Source organism: Prinia subflava, chromosome 23, assembly GCF_021018805.1.
Source record: "Prinia subflava isolate CZ2003 ecotype Zambia chromosome 23, Cam_Psub_1.2, whole genome shotgun sequence".
NCBI classification, from domain to species: Eukaryota; Metazoa; Chordata; class Aves; order Passeriformes; family Cisticolidae; genus Prinia; species Prinia subflava.
This window is the reverse complement of record NC_086269.1, coordinates 6,331,377-6,346,834: the sequence shown is the minus strand read 5'-3', so window position 1 is coordinate 6,346,834 and position 15,458 is coordinate 6,331,377. Positions and strand designations below refer to the sequence as shown.

Here is a 15,458-nt window from a genome sequence, read left to right as displayed (position 1 = left end):
AGCCATGCTGAATTTTTCCTCTGTGTGTCACTTCATACCCCTCTAAACCTCCTTTGCCACTTTATCCCCAAACTCCAAGTGCTGCCAGATCTTTCTGAATGTCTGCATCATCAGTCTTTCCCTCCACTGTGACAAAATCACAGGAATTATCAGCATTTTGTTATCTCACTATTGTTTTCTCTCTGCTGGTTGATTATTTAGCTCTGTTTGGACTTTCCCTCTGAGCTGTGCTTGACCTAAAGGTCTTTGCTTCTGGAAACCCAGGCAAATGCTTGTCTCCCAGGTCACCCTTATCCACAGGCTCACTGGCGTCTTCAGCAAACAACAGTCACTTTGTCAGACCGGATTTCCCTTCACAAAGTTATTTAGGTCACCCTGAGCTCATCCTCAATGCACAGCCCAAGCTGCAGTTCCTGAGAGCTGAGGGTGATGAAATCAGGCAGAGAGATGAGTCTGTGAGGGAAGGGATGCCCAGAGAAGCAGTCTGATGTTTATCCAGACCTGCTCCATCCTCCAGGCTGTCCCATCTGCTGTTCCAGACCCACAGCCCGAGGGGAAGGCTCTGTGCTCATGGCCGAGGGAGCAGAGCTGCAGGATGTGCCCTGAGCAGGGAAGCTCCAGGGCCAAGCCCTTCTCCCCTGCTCTGCCCAGGGGAGCTGCACCTGCCCGAGGAGGAGCCCAGAGCTTCCCTGGTGTGAGCAGCAGAACTCATTAATACCCTCTAAGGAGCTGGGCTGGTTTTTCCCTTGGGAACAGTGTCCTGTGTCTCATACAGTCTGTTTCTTTGGCTATAGGGTGGTGGAGAGTTCCCAGGTACCACAACTGTGCTGTAATTACGGCATTTCTCAGCTTCTTCCAGGGCCCAGCCATGAACCCTCCACTTCCATCCCTTGTGCTGTGCTGGTCCCTCAGCCACGGCTGAGCTCCTCCCTGTCTCCCAAGGCTCATCCCTGCTGCTCTGCCATGCTGGAGCAGCATTTTCTTTCCAGGCTTCCCTCCTGAGCTAGGACATGGGGCTCCATGGCCAGGACTCTTGCTTGCCTCCATCCCAACACCGTAGTGGTGCCACAGCTCCCAGGGGCTCCCCAGCACTTAAAAGCTCTGGTAGGAGCTGGAGGTCTCCCTGCATCCCTGGGATGGTGCTCTGCAGGCCCTGGAATGGTCCAGGGCTCTTCTTCCCCATAAAATGTATTCAGCTTTTAAGTAGGTGTGTGTGATGGTACAGAGAGAGCTCTGTAGAAGGGTCTGGAATTGGTGCTTGCTCAGAAACTGAACCAAGCCAAATCACAGCCTCTTCTAGGAAAGAAAATATTCCTAGGAAAGGAATATCCATTGTCTAAACTGCCTGGCACCAGCTACCAAAGGCTTATTTTTCTCTTGAATTTAGCATTTTATTAAAAATAAAAAGCCAAATCTTGCTTCAGAAATTCCACCATGCTCTCATTGTCTTTCAGGTTCCCATTCCATTCCCTGCAGGTCGGCCTCCTCATCAGATGCTATCCCTGTGACACTCCAGATCTGATGGCAAACAAGGGACATCCCCCAAAAGTGACATCAGTGCAAACTTCTTGGATGATGGACAGAACAGGCACGCCTCTCTGCCAGCCGTGTGACAACTGCATCCTCACAGCACAGGGAGTGACAGAATCCCAGAGTGGCTGGGGCTGGAAGGGACCGCCAGGGATCAGCCAGCCCAACCCCCTGGCCTGGCAGGGTCACCTGGAGCAGGGGACACAGGGAATTATCCAGCTGGGCTTGGGATATCTCCAGAGAGAGACACTCCAGGCCCGCCTTGGGCAGCTGTTCCAGGGCACTGCACCCTCCAAGGAATGAAGTTCTTCCTCATGTTGGGGTTGAACTTCTAGTTTGAGTTTGTGGCCATTGCTCCTTGTCCTGTCCCTGGACACCCCTGAATTGGTTGTGATTCCTGAGGAATCTGTGAGCAGTGAGGGACAGGGCTCAGGCCCAGCAGGGGAACCTGGATAAGAGGGATATGCCCTGCTCACCCTAACCCCTGCTCCTGCCCAGAGCTGCAGCACCTGAGACTGGGGGGGTCCAGGAGGGGAAAATGCCTTCCCAGTTTTTACCACAGGAGCCACAGAGGACCAGCCGTGATGAGTCAGGGGTGGCAGGGGGTTGTGCCATGGCCCTGCCATGGGTCTGATCCTGCACCCAGAGCCCACAGGGGTCCCAGGGTGATGTCTCACCTTCACCTCAGGCACTGCGGCCTGGGCCAGCCCTGTGCAGGGCAAGATGCTGCAGTCACCAGCAGAGGCCATGGAATAAACTTCACCCCCTCCAGCCTCCAGCTGAGCTGCATATATTCAGGGAAATATTTGGGCACAGTTCAGGTGTCCCTGAGTATGACTGGTCAGCAAGGAGGTCACACAGTCCCTGTAACTTGGAAGGGACCGTGTTACAACCAGCAAGGAGGGATGTTTTCAGAAGTCCATACTGCCTTGATATTTTTGTTCCTACTGTCCAATTTAATTTGAAATCTGTGTAATTTTAAGATTCTAGTGCTTTGCTTTGTTTTCTTCCAGGGATCTGGGCTGCAGTGGAGCAAACTGCAGGACATTGGGGACTGGGCTCTGCTCAGCTCAAGGAGACAGGGCTGACTTCCAGTTCCTCTAGAAAGAGGCACCAGTGACTCCTCCAGCATCAGGCTCTCTCCCTGAGAACAGCCTTGTGAGTCTTCAATTGGGGCTGAATTTTCAGAAAAAAATGTACTGGAAGGTTCCTTTCTAATTCAGTGAGCAGAAAGTGAGGTTTGAGTTTGGGAGGGAAACAAGCATGGGACTGCAGAGCTGTGGGGTGAGGGAAGCCAGGTACATCCCAAATGAAAGGCTCAGCCTTTGCCATGGCGAGAGCTGGGATCCCAGCTGGTCCAGGGCCACAGGAGCAGCTCCAGAGCAGAGATGGACAGGAAGACTTGGATCCCAGTCCCTTATCCAGCCAGGAGATCTCAGAGCTGACTGTTGCATCTTCCCCTGGAGATTCAGTCCCACTAAAAGAACTTTTTTTTCCCGCACTTCTTCCATGTTCCTAATAAAACTGAAATCTGTAAAACTTTGCTTTCCCGTGGCAGTCAGTGTGGTTTTCCACCCGAGAGGGATGAAAATGGGACCCAGTGACTGGGGAGCATTATACCTTGAAAGAGTAGGGAGTCTTGTAGAGGGAAAAGTTTTGGGGGTGGCTTTTTCTTTCCCCACTCAATCTAAAACACAAGGTGGCCCCAGGAAGCCACCTATAGCCCATGACAAGGGCATGTCGGCCCTGGGACCTTGCTGAGCACACCTGACCTCCTTTGGGACTGCAGAATCACCCTGGGGAGCGCCTAGGCTCTGCAGCAGCTTTGGGTGAGCAGAATCTGAGGGCAGGCTGGGCACAGGGACAGGCATGGGCACAGGCATGGGGACAGACACAGGGACAGCCTGAGTGCCCAGCATTGACCAGGGCCTGGTGAACAGCAGCCAGCACCCCTGTGGCCTTTCATCTCCCTTCCATCCCTCCCCACCCCACAAACTCTACCCCTTTTTTTAATTACCAAATTAGCATAATTGTACTAAGTTCAGAGATATGTTCTCAGCCCCTGCTGTGCCATTTTCTGTTTCTGTTCCAGGCCTGAAGAAGGCTTTGTTTCCACAAAACCTCTCTTTCATTTTCCAGCTCTACCAGTTGGTCAGGTCACAGTTATTAACTCTCTGCACATCTTTCTTCCTCTGCCAGGACCTGCATGAGTTCCCTCTGGGGATTCCCAGAGAGATCCCAGGATCTCAGGCCTCGGCACTGCTCCCAGCTGGGCCCTGAGCTTGGGAGGTTGAGCTGCTAACCAAAACCTCCTGCCTGCAGTGTGGGGCAGGCTGGGCCATGGCAGCTCCTGGGGTCTCCCTTGCACCATCTCAGTCACCTCTGCCAGCTTAGCCACTGCTGTTGGCCAAGACAGAGAAACTTCCCGGGGCTGGGCCTGCCTGGAACCTGTCCTGGAGTGCCTGGAATGAGGACAAAGGAATCCTGGCATCCTGCTAGGCTGCAGCTGCTTGGCCAAATTAAGCTTGAAAAGATGAAAAATGGGCGGGAAAGGCTCTGTGTGCCATGCAACTGCTCCAGTCCTGCAGGAAGATGCTGAGAGGATGGAGGGTCAGGTGGAAGGACAAGGACTGAGCATCCCAAAGACTGAGCCAAGGGAGCAAATTTTCCAGTGGCAGCCTCCTCTGGTCCATTCTTGATTTGGAGAAGAGTTTGCATATGAGTTTTGAATCCTCCATGAAGGAGCTGCAGGGTGCTGTGGCAGCCTTGAGTGCTGGTGGCCGGGCTAGAGAAGTGTCCCCAGCAGTCTCCTCCCTCACTTCTGTGCCCAGGGACAGTGAGCAGCTTGGCTCAGTATCCCTGAATTGGCCAAAGGAAGGGATGTGATGCCAGAGGAATTCAGCTGTCTGGGAGATAAGCTCAAACCCACCTGCTGAAGCCTCTCTTTCACTCCCAGCCATGAGTCTGCTGTGGGAAGTCCTGCAGGAGCCATCTGCATGGGGCCATCCTTTCCCATCCCTTTCTTTAGGGAATGCACTGCTTTCCTGAGAAGGTTGGTCTCTCTTGGAGCCCACACACTTTTTGATGCAGTTTCCTTCCAGCCCTGTCTGGGACCTGCCCTTTGCTCCCAGTTTATTGCATTTCTGCACTTTACAGGCTCACTCCAAAGTGATGGGGGGTGCTGCAACACCCCAGTGTGGTGTGGCCTTGAATCTGTGGATGCTGCAATTGCTCTGGATGCCCTGGGGACATAGACAAGGCACTGCTGCAGCTACCAAGAGCCTGCTCTGTGTGTGTGGGCTGAGCATCTCCTGCAGTGCCCCAGTCAGGAGACCCCATGTAGTCTGAATTCTCACTAATTAACTCCTCCAGCCCTGCTCCAGAATGAGCTGACACATTCCCAGCTGCTTTCACTGACCAGTTTGAGGGGCTGTGGCACAGGAAATGGTTGGGCTGCAGGGGGAAGCATGGGTTGTTTGGCCTGAAATATGGATTCATCTCTGGAATTAAGTCTTGAAATGGGGCTGCTCCAATTGCCACAGCTCCAGTGCTTGTGGTGGGCAGCTGGTGAAGGAGTTGGTGTCTGGAGCTCTGGAGGCTTTTCCAAAACCACAGGAGAAGTGGGGCTTGGAGAACAGGCAGCTCTACTCACCCAGCCTGGCGGCTGGGAAGCTGCTGCAGCCCTGAGGCCCAGCAATGTGGCTCTGAATGGGGCCAGGGGGCTCAGCAGAGCTGGTGGGACATGAGGAGCAACCTGGGGCTGGAAGGGATGAGCCCAAAGCCTGTGTGACCCCAGTGTGGTGTCCAGGTGCCATTGCAGGGTGACCTGCCCTGCCCTGGGCTGAGCTCTCCCAGTGAGAAGCCCACGCAACCTCAGCCCAGGACACGTCCTTTAATACACGTGTGGCTGCACAGGGACATCTCGGGGGACACATCTCGGGTTGAGCTGCCAGGCAGGGGACTTGGGGGAGCAGCAGCTGCCTCTGGGGCATCTCTGCAGGGCTGGGAGGGGATAGGTGGCCAGTGGCCCTTGGGTTGACAGAGGGGGCACACTGTGCAGGAGCAGGAGCAGGAGCAGGAGCAGGAGCAGGAGCAGGAGCAGGAGCAGGAGCAGGGCTGAGGGCACTGCTGGAAGGAGGAAGCTCAGATCTCCTTCCCACACCATTGTCCTTGTGTTTCAGCTCAGTGGGAATTCAGGGAAGGGCACAAAGGGACAGAGCAGGAGTGAGAGCAGGCTGGCAGCAGGGATGGAGATCTTCTTCTTCCCAGTGCTCCTGTGGGAAAGAAACAGCAGAGGGGCAGAGGGGCAGAGGCTTTGGCATTGCCAGCAGCCTGACAGTGGTGCCAGCAATGCCCACGGGGTGAGGGTGGCACAGGCAGCACACCCAGAGGGGAGCACCCAGGACAGGAGGAGAGGGGCTGGCAGGGAGGTGTGGGACAGGCCCCCACCCCCAGGTGTGGGGGGGACATGGGGATGGGTTGCCTTTTTCTGTAGGGAGTGGGGGCATTTCTGCGTCTCTCCAAGCATGGCCCAGGAGGCTGAGGGAGCACGGGGGGATCAGGACCCAGCCCTACCTCTCACTGCCCCGTGGGGGACTTGGCAGCATCGAACATCTTCTTCCTGCCCTCCATCCCCGACATGGCTTCCACGTTCTTGCGCCAGTCGCCCACTTCCACAGGGCGTTCCTGCGGGAGGGACGGGACTGGGGGATCCGGGGCTGGCAGCCCTGCCCCGTCCCTCCCCTGCACAGAGCCCTCTGCTGGGGGACATAGCTGCCCCTAAAGCCCCTGTCCCTCTGCCGTGTGTCCCTGCACAAGGAGGTGGCTGGGGAGGTGGTAAACAGGGAGGTCTGGAGCCATGTGGATACTCCCCTCCTCAAAGCCTGGCCAAGCTGCATTCTTGCACCAGAAGCCTCAATCATCCCAGAAAGATTTCTTTAGGAGGAAGAAACCTCGTGGGACTTTGGGTTTACACCAGCACAGTGGGGCAGATGTTTTTACTGAAATAAAAACATTTCCTGCATTGCCCTCCCACCTCCACCTTCTCTGAGCCTTTGGTGGGGACTGGGATTGTTGGTGACAGTGGGAGCCTGGCAGACGCTTCCAGAGCAGACAGGGGAGGTGACAGCAACTCTGGGAGTGTGCCCAGGTGTCTGCTCTGCCAAGCCCCAGCATTTGTAGATTACAAGCTGTGTCCCAACACCATCTCATCACATCTAGAACAAACCCAGATCCATTCTCCACCTGGTGCCCAGGCCTGTAAGCACAGTTTTCTGTCCAAAGGGCTGGAAATATACCACAATATGGAGACAAAGGAAAAACAGCTGAAAATTGAGATTTTTCACCCAGTTCTGCTCACCCAATTCTCATTCAATCTGCTGAGGTGGAACAAGCTAGTGAAACCTCTCTGGGGAGAGGGGTGCCCAGCCGTACCTGGGGATGAGGCAGAGCTCCTGGTGCTGGGGCACCTGCACACCCCAGGCAGGTTTGGGCATTGCTGGCATTGAGACTTTCCCTTCTCACACATCTGCCAAGCTGGTGGGAAGTGGGCCGTTTATCTCAGGCCTAGTGCTGGGCTGCTCTGTCTTATCTAATCTGGGTCTGGGAGTTCCCTGGGAGTTTCCTGGGTATGAGTGTGCCCAACAGAAGCTCTCCTGGTTCCCTACAAGATCAAAGATCAGACTCTGCATGGGCAGCTCAGCAGTGATGCCACATTGGCCCAGGTGAGAGACCTCCACACACTCTGGGAAGGAAGCCCACCACAGACACAGCCCTAAATCTCACATGTTACCATCCACCAGTTGCCTGGCCCAGTCAAACTGGTCCTACATGGTCCCACAACATCCCACAATGGGAACAGCCTCACAAGGCTCTTTCCAGGGGTGAACGCTGGAGAAGGGCAAGGGCACCCCTAGGAAGCGTGTCCACTTCCAGCCTCCAGAGGAGGCACCCACCTTCTCCGTGTCCTCCTTCTTGACAGACTTCAGGTTGGCCCTGAGATCCATGGACACCTTGTGCTTGGAGCCCAGCAGGGCCCTGAGCATGGCATCGGCTGAGACACGAACCCGGCGCAGGGGGGGGCGCTTGAACTTCCCTCGGAGATCAAGAACTTTGATTTTCAGATCTTTAATCTGCAGGGACATGGGAGGAGGAAGAGTGGGAGGTCACTGCTTGGCTGCCTTGCACAAAGAGCCCCTGTGAGAAGCAGTAGGCTCTGCCAGCATCGAGCCCCAGAGGGGTCTGCACATCTCCTGCAGAACCACCCCCACCAAGGCTCTGCCCACCCATGCTCAGAGCAGGGCTGAGGGCTGGGCCCAGCCTGCTCAGGTGGCAAATGTACCATGAGAAGCTCTCAGACCCACAGGAGTGACCAGGACAGTGGGGAACCTCTCTGTGGACCCCAAAGACAGTTTGAGTTCCCTTGGGCAGGGATGAACCTTGCTCTGAGTGGTGCCTTGCAGAGCAAACACCAGCCCTGAGATAACCCTGGTGCCTGTCCCACATCCCAGCTCAGCCTGGTCCATGACACATCCCCACTGAGGCCAGAGCTGCCACTGGGAGGGAGTTTCCAGAAGGAGCCAGCCTGTCCTCCCTCCTACCTCCCGGGTGTTATGGTTGCATTTCGCTTCAATGTCGTATCTCTCCTCATCCACAATTTCCACCTTCTCGTGCAGCTCCCTGCACAGGTCCTGGGGGCCAAGAAAACAGGAGAGCAGTGAGCGGGGCCCCTCCATGTTCCCAAGGAGCTCACTCCACCCTCGGGCCTGAGGAATACCTGGAGCTGGCTCAAGGAGAGCCCACTGGTGTGCAGTGGAGTGACCCGCTCAGACAGGTACCTCTCCTTCTCTGCCTGCTTGTCCACAATCTCCTGATCCCACTCCTCCTTGGCTTTGGCCAGCATCAAACTCTGTGAGGACAAGGAAATGGCAGAAGTGTGAATTGAACAGGCCCCTGGTTCCCCCTGAGCCACTCTGCACGTCTGTAGGATGGGACAGTGCAGTGTGCCAAGCCCCTCCCTGCCGCCCCAAACACACATCAAAGCCTCCCCACAGCTTTGGGGTGGGGCCCTGGGAGCTGTGGGGCCGTGGTCCTGCTGGGTGCTGACGTTGGCTCTGCCAGGGCAGGGAATGTTTATCCCAAGCCAGAGCCCAGGGAGCCCCCAGGCTGGTGCTGGAGCACAGGCAGGCTGAGGCTTCAGAGCTGAAGGTGTGGGGGTCTCTCCCCACCTCGGTGCAGGGGAGGTTTGTTTGGACCACAAATCCCACATGAGTGAGAAGAGAAAGATGGGGTGGGAGCTGATCCCCACAGCCCATCCTTGAGCTGTTCCTCATCCCTGTCCCACCGACCACGTGCTCCAACCTGACTCCTTTCCCCAGCAAGACAAACCTCAGGGAGTTTCCAGCCCTCGGGACTCACCTTCAACAAGAGTTTGCGTGAGGCTGTGATCTTGGATTTTCTCTAGGGGAAAGGGGAGGGAAAGAAAACACCCTTTGAAAACAAACACGCAGCAAGTGCCGAGCAGCACCAAGGTCTCTCCCAGAGGGAAAGGCACTTACCTCCCTGCAGGTAGGTGAGCAGCCAGGGAAGAGCAGAGAAAAACAAGAGGAGAGAACAGGGCATCAAGGAATGAGAATGAAAAAGAGGGGACAGTCTAGGAAAGCATCTCATGTGGTTGCAGTTGGTTCCTTATTTCTGTATCTCACAGCTGCCACCAGCATGTGAGCCAGGCCTGAGGAAAATGTGCCCTCTGGAAATGCAGTGGGAGCTCAGGGCCGTAGCTAAGAAAGCCAAAATGTCACTCAGGTGTGACAGGTGAGCTAGCTCTGTGCCCATCGTGCCAACCCCGGCTCAGTCGCAGGCAGTTCAGACACCCTCAGTCCCCCACTCCCACTGCAGCAGGGACATCCCCCTGTCACTGCTCCAGGAAAGTTTTACAGGGGGTTTCTCCCTTCTCTGCTCACCAGGGCATGTGTTCTGTTTGTACAGTGTGCTACAGAGAGCCTCACGGCAAACCCAGAGGGGCTGTCCCCCTCAGACCCGCATTTTGGGATCTGGGAAAGCCCCGAGGTTTGAACTGGGACATTGAAAGGGTGAACAGTTTGCATTTAAAGACAGTTTTTGCAAGGGGAATGAATGCCACAGAGGTCTGGGGCAGGGCAGGGTCTCCCAGTTGATCCCCAAGTGACACGCACAGCCGGGCGAGGGTCAGTGGGATCCGAGGGGACTCCAGCTACTCACGGCTCTGGCATCGCGGCGTCCGCTGTTCCCTGCCAAGGAAAGGGAAAGAAGCTGAAGCCAAGGCGCAAATCCCAAATGCCCACAGAGGCAGGAGGCGGCAGGGAGCGATGCCGAGGTGCGGTGCTGCCCCGCGCTGTCGGCGGAGGGAAGCGGCTCCGCAGCCTCCATCCCCTGCCAAACCCGGGCCGAGCCGGGCCCCGGGAAAACCTGACTGCAGCTCGGGCAAGCTGCAGCGTGCCGCCAGCCGGCCCTGCAGGGCTCGGGCTGCTGCTCCTCGGGGCTTTTCCCAAGCTCCCAGCGTCACCCGCCCCAGCTCGGGGCAAGGGATGGAGGCTGGAAATCTCAGGGGAAAGGGGGGTGCCCCGGGGCCTTCCCTCTGTGTCGGCTCAGAGAGTCCTGTCCTGCAGCTCCCGTGGGCAGCGGCAGAGCCAAAAACCATCCTGAGCAACAGCTCTGCTCTGGAACCAGGCTGAGAGGGCTGGGGGGTGTCCAGTCTGAAGAGGAGAAGGATCCAGGGAGACCTGAGAGACCCTTTTTGTGCCTAAAGGGGCTCCAGGAGGGCTGGAGAGGGACTCTGGGACAAGGGATGGAGGGACAGGACAAGGAGAATGTCTTCTCACTGCCAGAGGGCAGTGTTAGATGGGATATTGGGAAGAAATTCCTGTCTGTGAGGCCCTGACACAGGATGCCCAGAGCAGCTGTGGCTGCCCCATCCCTAGAAGTGTCCAAGGTCAGGCTGGATGGGGATTGAAGCAACCTGGGATAGTGGAAGGTGTTCCTGCCCATGGCAGGGGTGGGACTGGATGGGCTTTAAGGTCGCTCCCAACCCAAACTATTTTGGGATTCTCTAAGTCAGAGCCCACAGCTGAGCAGGTTCCTTCAGCAGCCACCTTCCACGTGAAACACTCAGGGTTTCCTATTTTACATTTGTCTGGCAATCCCAAGCCCTGGCAGGTGCTCCAGCCCATGCTGCTCCCCTGGCCCTGCTCTGGCCCTGCTGACCCTCCTGTGCTGAGCAGCTGGGGCACTCTGGGAGCCCAAGCAGCAGAAAAATGTGGGGGGAAATGTCAACAAACAGCATTTCCCGGGTGTGGGTTTAGTCCTTTTCCTTAGGAGTGAAATGGACAAGCTGGGAGTTTTTGCCTTGATCCTTTTGTATCCCCCAAAATTTGGTAACTGCTTTAGACCCCAAAGATTCATGCTGGAGGAAATGAAAAGCTGGTCTCAAACAGCTGCTTCCAGGTTTGTGTGGAGCCTGTGCCAGGAAAATCTCAGGGCACCTCCTGGCTCTGTCCCCTTGTCCCTGTTCCCTCCCCATGCCCCCACAGTTCAGCCAGAGTCATGTCCTGAATAAATGGAGTTGGGGGGGGAATGTAATAAAATCGCAGCAGGAATCTTCTCCCCAGAGCCTCCCAATCCAGATCCCTCGATTCACAAGGAAAAATCCCAAGAACAGGAATTTCTTTGTCCTCAAATCACATCAGACAGATCCTGTTTCCTGCCTTTGTGGAGGTTTTTGGTGCTGTGACAAACATCCCAGAGGACACCAAGCAGCCCTGGTGCCTTGCCCAGGCTGGGTCCCAGCTGCTGCCTCCCAGTTTATTTCGGGGGCGGCAGAGGAGCCTTTGTCTCCCTGAAGCTGGCGAGGGCTGGGCACCTCTCAGTGTTTCCATTGTCCCCTGCTGGAGCAAAGCCCAGCATTCCTTGGGGTGGGATCCACACCACACCTCGAGCTCACGACCTCTACCAAGGTCAGTCACATTTTAAGGCCAGATAGTTCTAAATTGGCTTCCCAAACAACAGCGGGAACTCAGCTGTGCCAGTGAGACGTCCCCAGCAATCCCCAGTGCCAGGACTTTTGGACTCCAGCTGGATCTGGAGCATCCATGAGAGACTTCCCTCCCTGATAGGGACAAGAGGATCTGGACAAGCTAATTCTGCACTATTTGCACTGTCCCAGCTATAAAAAGCTTATAAAGCTAATTGAACCCTGGATCATGGAAATCCTTAAAAGAAATAGTCCCATAAACCCAAACACAGTGAATCCTGACATCCTCCCCCATCCCAGGAGGCTGAAGACAAACCACAAGTGCTCTCCCAGCTACCACATTTCCACACTCTGTTCCCACCCTGAACCTCCCACCAGTGAGCCAGGCTGGAACACTCAGGCAAGTGCTCCCCAAACAGTCCTTTTTGCCACGTTTTGGAAAAAAACAGGCAAATATCAGCTTCAAAGTCTTTGTCCCCATTGCAGCCTCTCCAACCCTCTCTCCAAGAGCAGAGGAAATGTCTGATCCACCTCAGAGAGGGGGAGGAATTGAGGCAGACTCACGTGCTGGGGGTTCCTCTGTGTCACACCCCAGTGCTGGGGGTCTTGTGCCCATGCCACCCATGCAGCACACCTGGAGGAGGGCACAGGGCAGGGGCAGTGTCTTACCTGGCAGTGCCGGAGGGAGGTGACGCCTGGCCCTGGGACAGCCACGCTCTGCCGGGGCTGGAGCTGAGCAGGGGGTATTGAATCCCAGCCCTGCCTGCAAGTGGTCGGTAAAAATAGCACAAATCCCCTCCTCTGCAGATATCTGCTGCAAGCCCCGGCAGTGCTGGGACTGCTGCTCACACCTGGGGCACCGCCTGGAACACAGGGACACACACAGGTCACCCGTGTGTCACTGCACTCGTGTCCCAGGGCACCCACAACCCCCCTTTGGTTGGGGAATTCCAGGGCTGTTTGCATGTGAATCATCCCAGACTGCTTTGGGTGGGAAGAGACATTAAAGCCCATCCAGTCCCAGCCCTGCCATGGGCAGGGGCATCTTCCACTAGCCCGGGTTGCTCCAAGCCCTGTCCAACATGGTCTTGGACACTTCCAGGAATGGGGCAGTCCTGTGCATCCCAGGCATCCTGTGCCAGGGCCTCCCCACCTTCACAGGGAAGAATTTCTTCCCACTATCCCATCTAACCCTGCCCTCTGTCAGTGGGAAGCCATTCCCCTTGTCCTGTCCCTCCAGGCCCTTGTCCAAAGTCCCTCTCCAGCTCTTCTGGAGCCCCCTGGGCACTGGAATGCCCCAAAGGTGCCCAGGCAGCACCTGCTCACCCGTGGGTTGTTGGGGACACACAGACAGGCTCAGGCTGACCAGTGCTGGTGATGCCATGGGGATGGGGTGGATCCTCCTGGCATCTCTGCCTTGCGTCTGTCCAGTGACAGCTCCAGAGATGCTGGAAAAGGTAGGGGAGGGGGTGTGAATATCCTGGGAACTGCTGCCATGCTGACCCCTGCACGATGGGGCACACACAGGACAGCACTGACCAAGGGCTCTCCTGGGAGCCACCAGAGAAGGATAGTGAGCCTCACCAGGGCAGCCTGCATTGCTGCGGGGTGATGGCGTAAACCAGCAAATGTGGGGTCACACTTCAGGCCAGGTTGGGATGGGGACCAAGAAGGGCACAGGCCCCTCTTTAAGGACAAGGATCAGCCCCACTCACCAACAGAGCTGGGTCTCTACAGCTTGGCATGCTCGAGCAACTCCCAGCCTCTCCCAGGCCCTGAGTTTCCCCATGAAAAGCAGTGAAAAAGCTGCTGTTGGCCCCCTCTGCTCCCCACAAAGCCCCTTGGCCAGTGTCCCTTTGCATGACAAGGACTGCAGGGCAGGCAGCACCTGTTCCCCAGGATATTTTTAGGGACAAAATTAGGAGCAAACAATTCCCAACATGGTGCCCAGGAGGGACAACGCCTGGCATGTTAATCCTGGGGTTTAATGGCCAGGAGGGACACACAGATGCAGGAGTGGGGCAGCTCCGGTGGTGGGGAGCACAGACAGCCCCCATCCTGCAGAGCCTTCCCAGCTCATTTCCCCTGCCTGGACACCAACAGGAGCTGGTGGGAGATCGGTGACAGTAGCACTGGCAGTGGCAGTGCCATCCTCGTGTGAATTGCACCAAGCAAGTCCCAGTGGGCAGGGGAGAAACCTCCGTGCATCCAGCCCAGCCGGGACCCCTGCAAGGACCATTCCCCGGCTCCAAAGGCCAGCGCAGAGGATCTGCTCTCACCCCCATGCGGAGGAGGAGGCTTTAACCAGCCCCATTAGACCTTTAAAAGGAAAAGCCCCCGCGGGGCCAGGCCTCCAGCATCTTTCCTCCCGGCTGCCTTGGGATTGTTTTCCGAGCACAGAGGAGCCAAATTTAGCCCGTGACAAAGGCGCTGCATTCCCGCAGCTGCGGGGATGGGGCGGGAGCTGATTCGGATGCCATTTGCTCCAGTCTCGGGTTTCATCCTCTGCTCGGACCCGGAGTGGGGAGCAGGAAAGGGCAGGAGAGGGATGGGGCAATGGGACCCCTGGATTTGGACTTTTCCCATGGGTTTCAAAGCCCCGGCTCTGCCATGGGGGCTGCAGAGAGGGACTGGCAGGGGACCGAGATCTCCCATCCCTCCTCCCCAGCTGAGAGGGGACGTTCTGAGTCCCCATCCCCAACCCTGGTCACAAACCACAGGGAGCTGCCTCCAGGTGAGGAGTTGTTTTATCAGGTGCAACCCGGGCCTTGGACACCACTCTGAGCTGCTGCGGGTGGGAAGGATCAGGCTGGAAATCTATGGGGTAGAGCAGTGCTGAGGGCAAATTCAGAGCAAAATAATAAAAATATATCTGTGATTGGCTCCATTGGTCAGAGCTGGGTGCTGATAACACCCAGATCATGGGTTTGATCCTCATTCATGTAAAAGTTGGACTCGGTGATCCTTGTGGTTCCCCAGCTCAGACTATTCTGTGATTCTGTGATTTGTCCGTGTCCATGTCCACGTGTTGCTGCTGCTGCAATAAATCAAATATCCCCCCTGGGAGCCACTGGTTGAAGGGAAGGGTTCCCCATGGGATGCCACCAAGAAAATTCCCAGAGAGCTGTAGGGGAAGGTCAGATCCAGCCAGGACCAGGTCCCCAGGGACAGCAGCTTGTCCCTGAATGTCCCTGTGATCTACAAATCATCTGTGCATAGTCTCCTACAAGTGGAACCCCTGGCACATGTTTAGAGGGATGAGGCATTTTCCCCCTCTGGACTTTCCAAATCCCTGGAGGGTGTTGGTGCATCAGCCCCCCAGCCACAGCAGGTGCTGCCAGAGCTGCCCAATGGTCCCTGGCTCCTCCAGGTCTTGGGACTCCAAATGCAAAGATATCTGACTCCTGTGAGCAGTTCAGCTGCCACACATGAAGCCAGTCTCCCAGAAGAAATGGACTTGAAGCAATGCTGCAGGGATCTCTTCCGCTCCTCTGGAACCTTCCCAACCATCTTGTCCTCACCCTCTCTCAACCACTGTCCTCATTCCATCAACCCCGATGGAATTCACAAAGACAACAGCTCCACAGCATCCAGGACTTAGAAATGACAGCTGAGCCTCTGGTGTCCTTTGGGACTCATCCTCACATCCATTCCCCCTCACTGCCGTGCTCAGAGTCCAGCACTGAGGGGCGACAGGAGACCCCAGTTGCACCAGGTATGTCACAGGACTGGGACAGATGATGCCCCACAGACTCACCGTGGTGTGAGAGAAGGTTCTCCTTCTGTGGGACAGCTCAGGGACCAGAGGACAGCAGGTCACCCCCTAAGCCAGGTGATTGCAAGGCTGCAGGGTCAGGTGGCAATGAAGTCTTGAAGGGCCATGGAACTTTTCCTGAGGAATGGTCTCCTGAGGGTGTTTCTC

The 15,458-nt window shown here is 56.3% G+C and overlaps 1 protein-coding gene across 1 annotated transcript; it reads right to left on the bottom strand.

Annotated features, from left to right (window-relative positions):
- Positions 1–1,458: 1,458 nt before the first annotated feature.
- Positions 1,459–12,428, bottom strand: TNNI1 (troponin I1, slow skeletal type; the record flags this gene model as incomplete). Its single annotated transcript, XM_063418705.1, is given in 9 exon segments — positions 1,459–5,804; positions 6,106–6,216; positions 7,485–7,661; positions 8,130–8,219; positions 8,306–8,437; positions 8,947–8,988; positions 9,769–9,797; positions 12,171–12,273; positions 12,276–12,428. Coding segments are annotated over 8 exon segments (834 nt in total), but the record flags the coding sequence as incomplete, so codon positions are not given.
- Between the last annotated feature and the right edge of the window lie 3,030 nt (positions 12,429–15,458).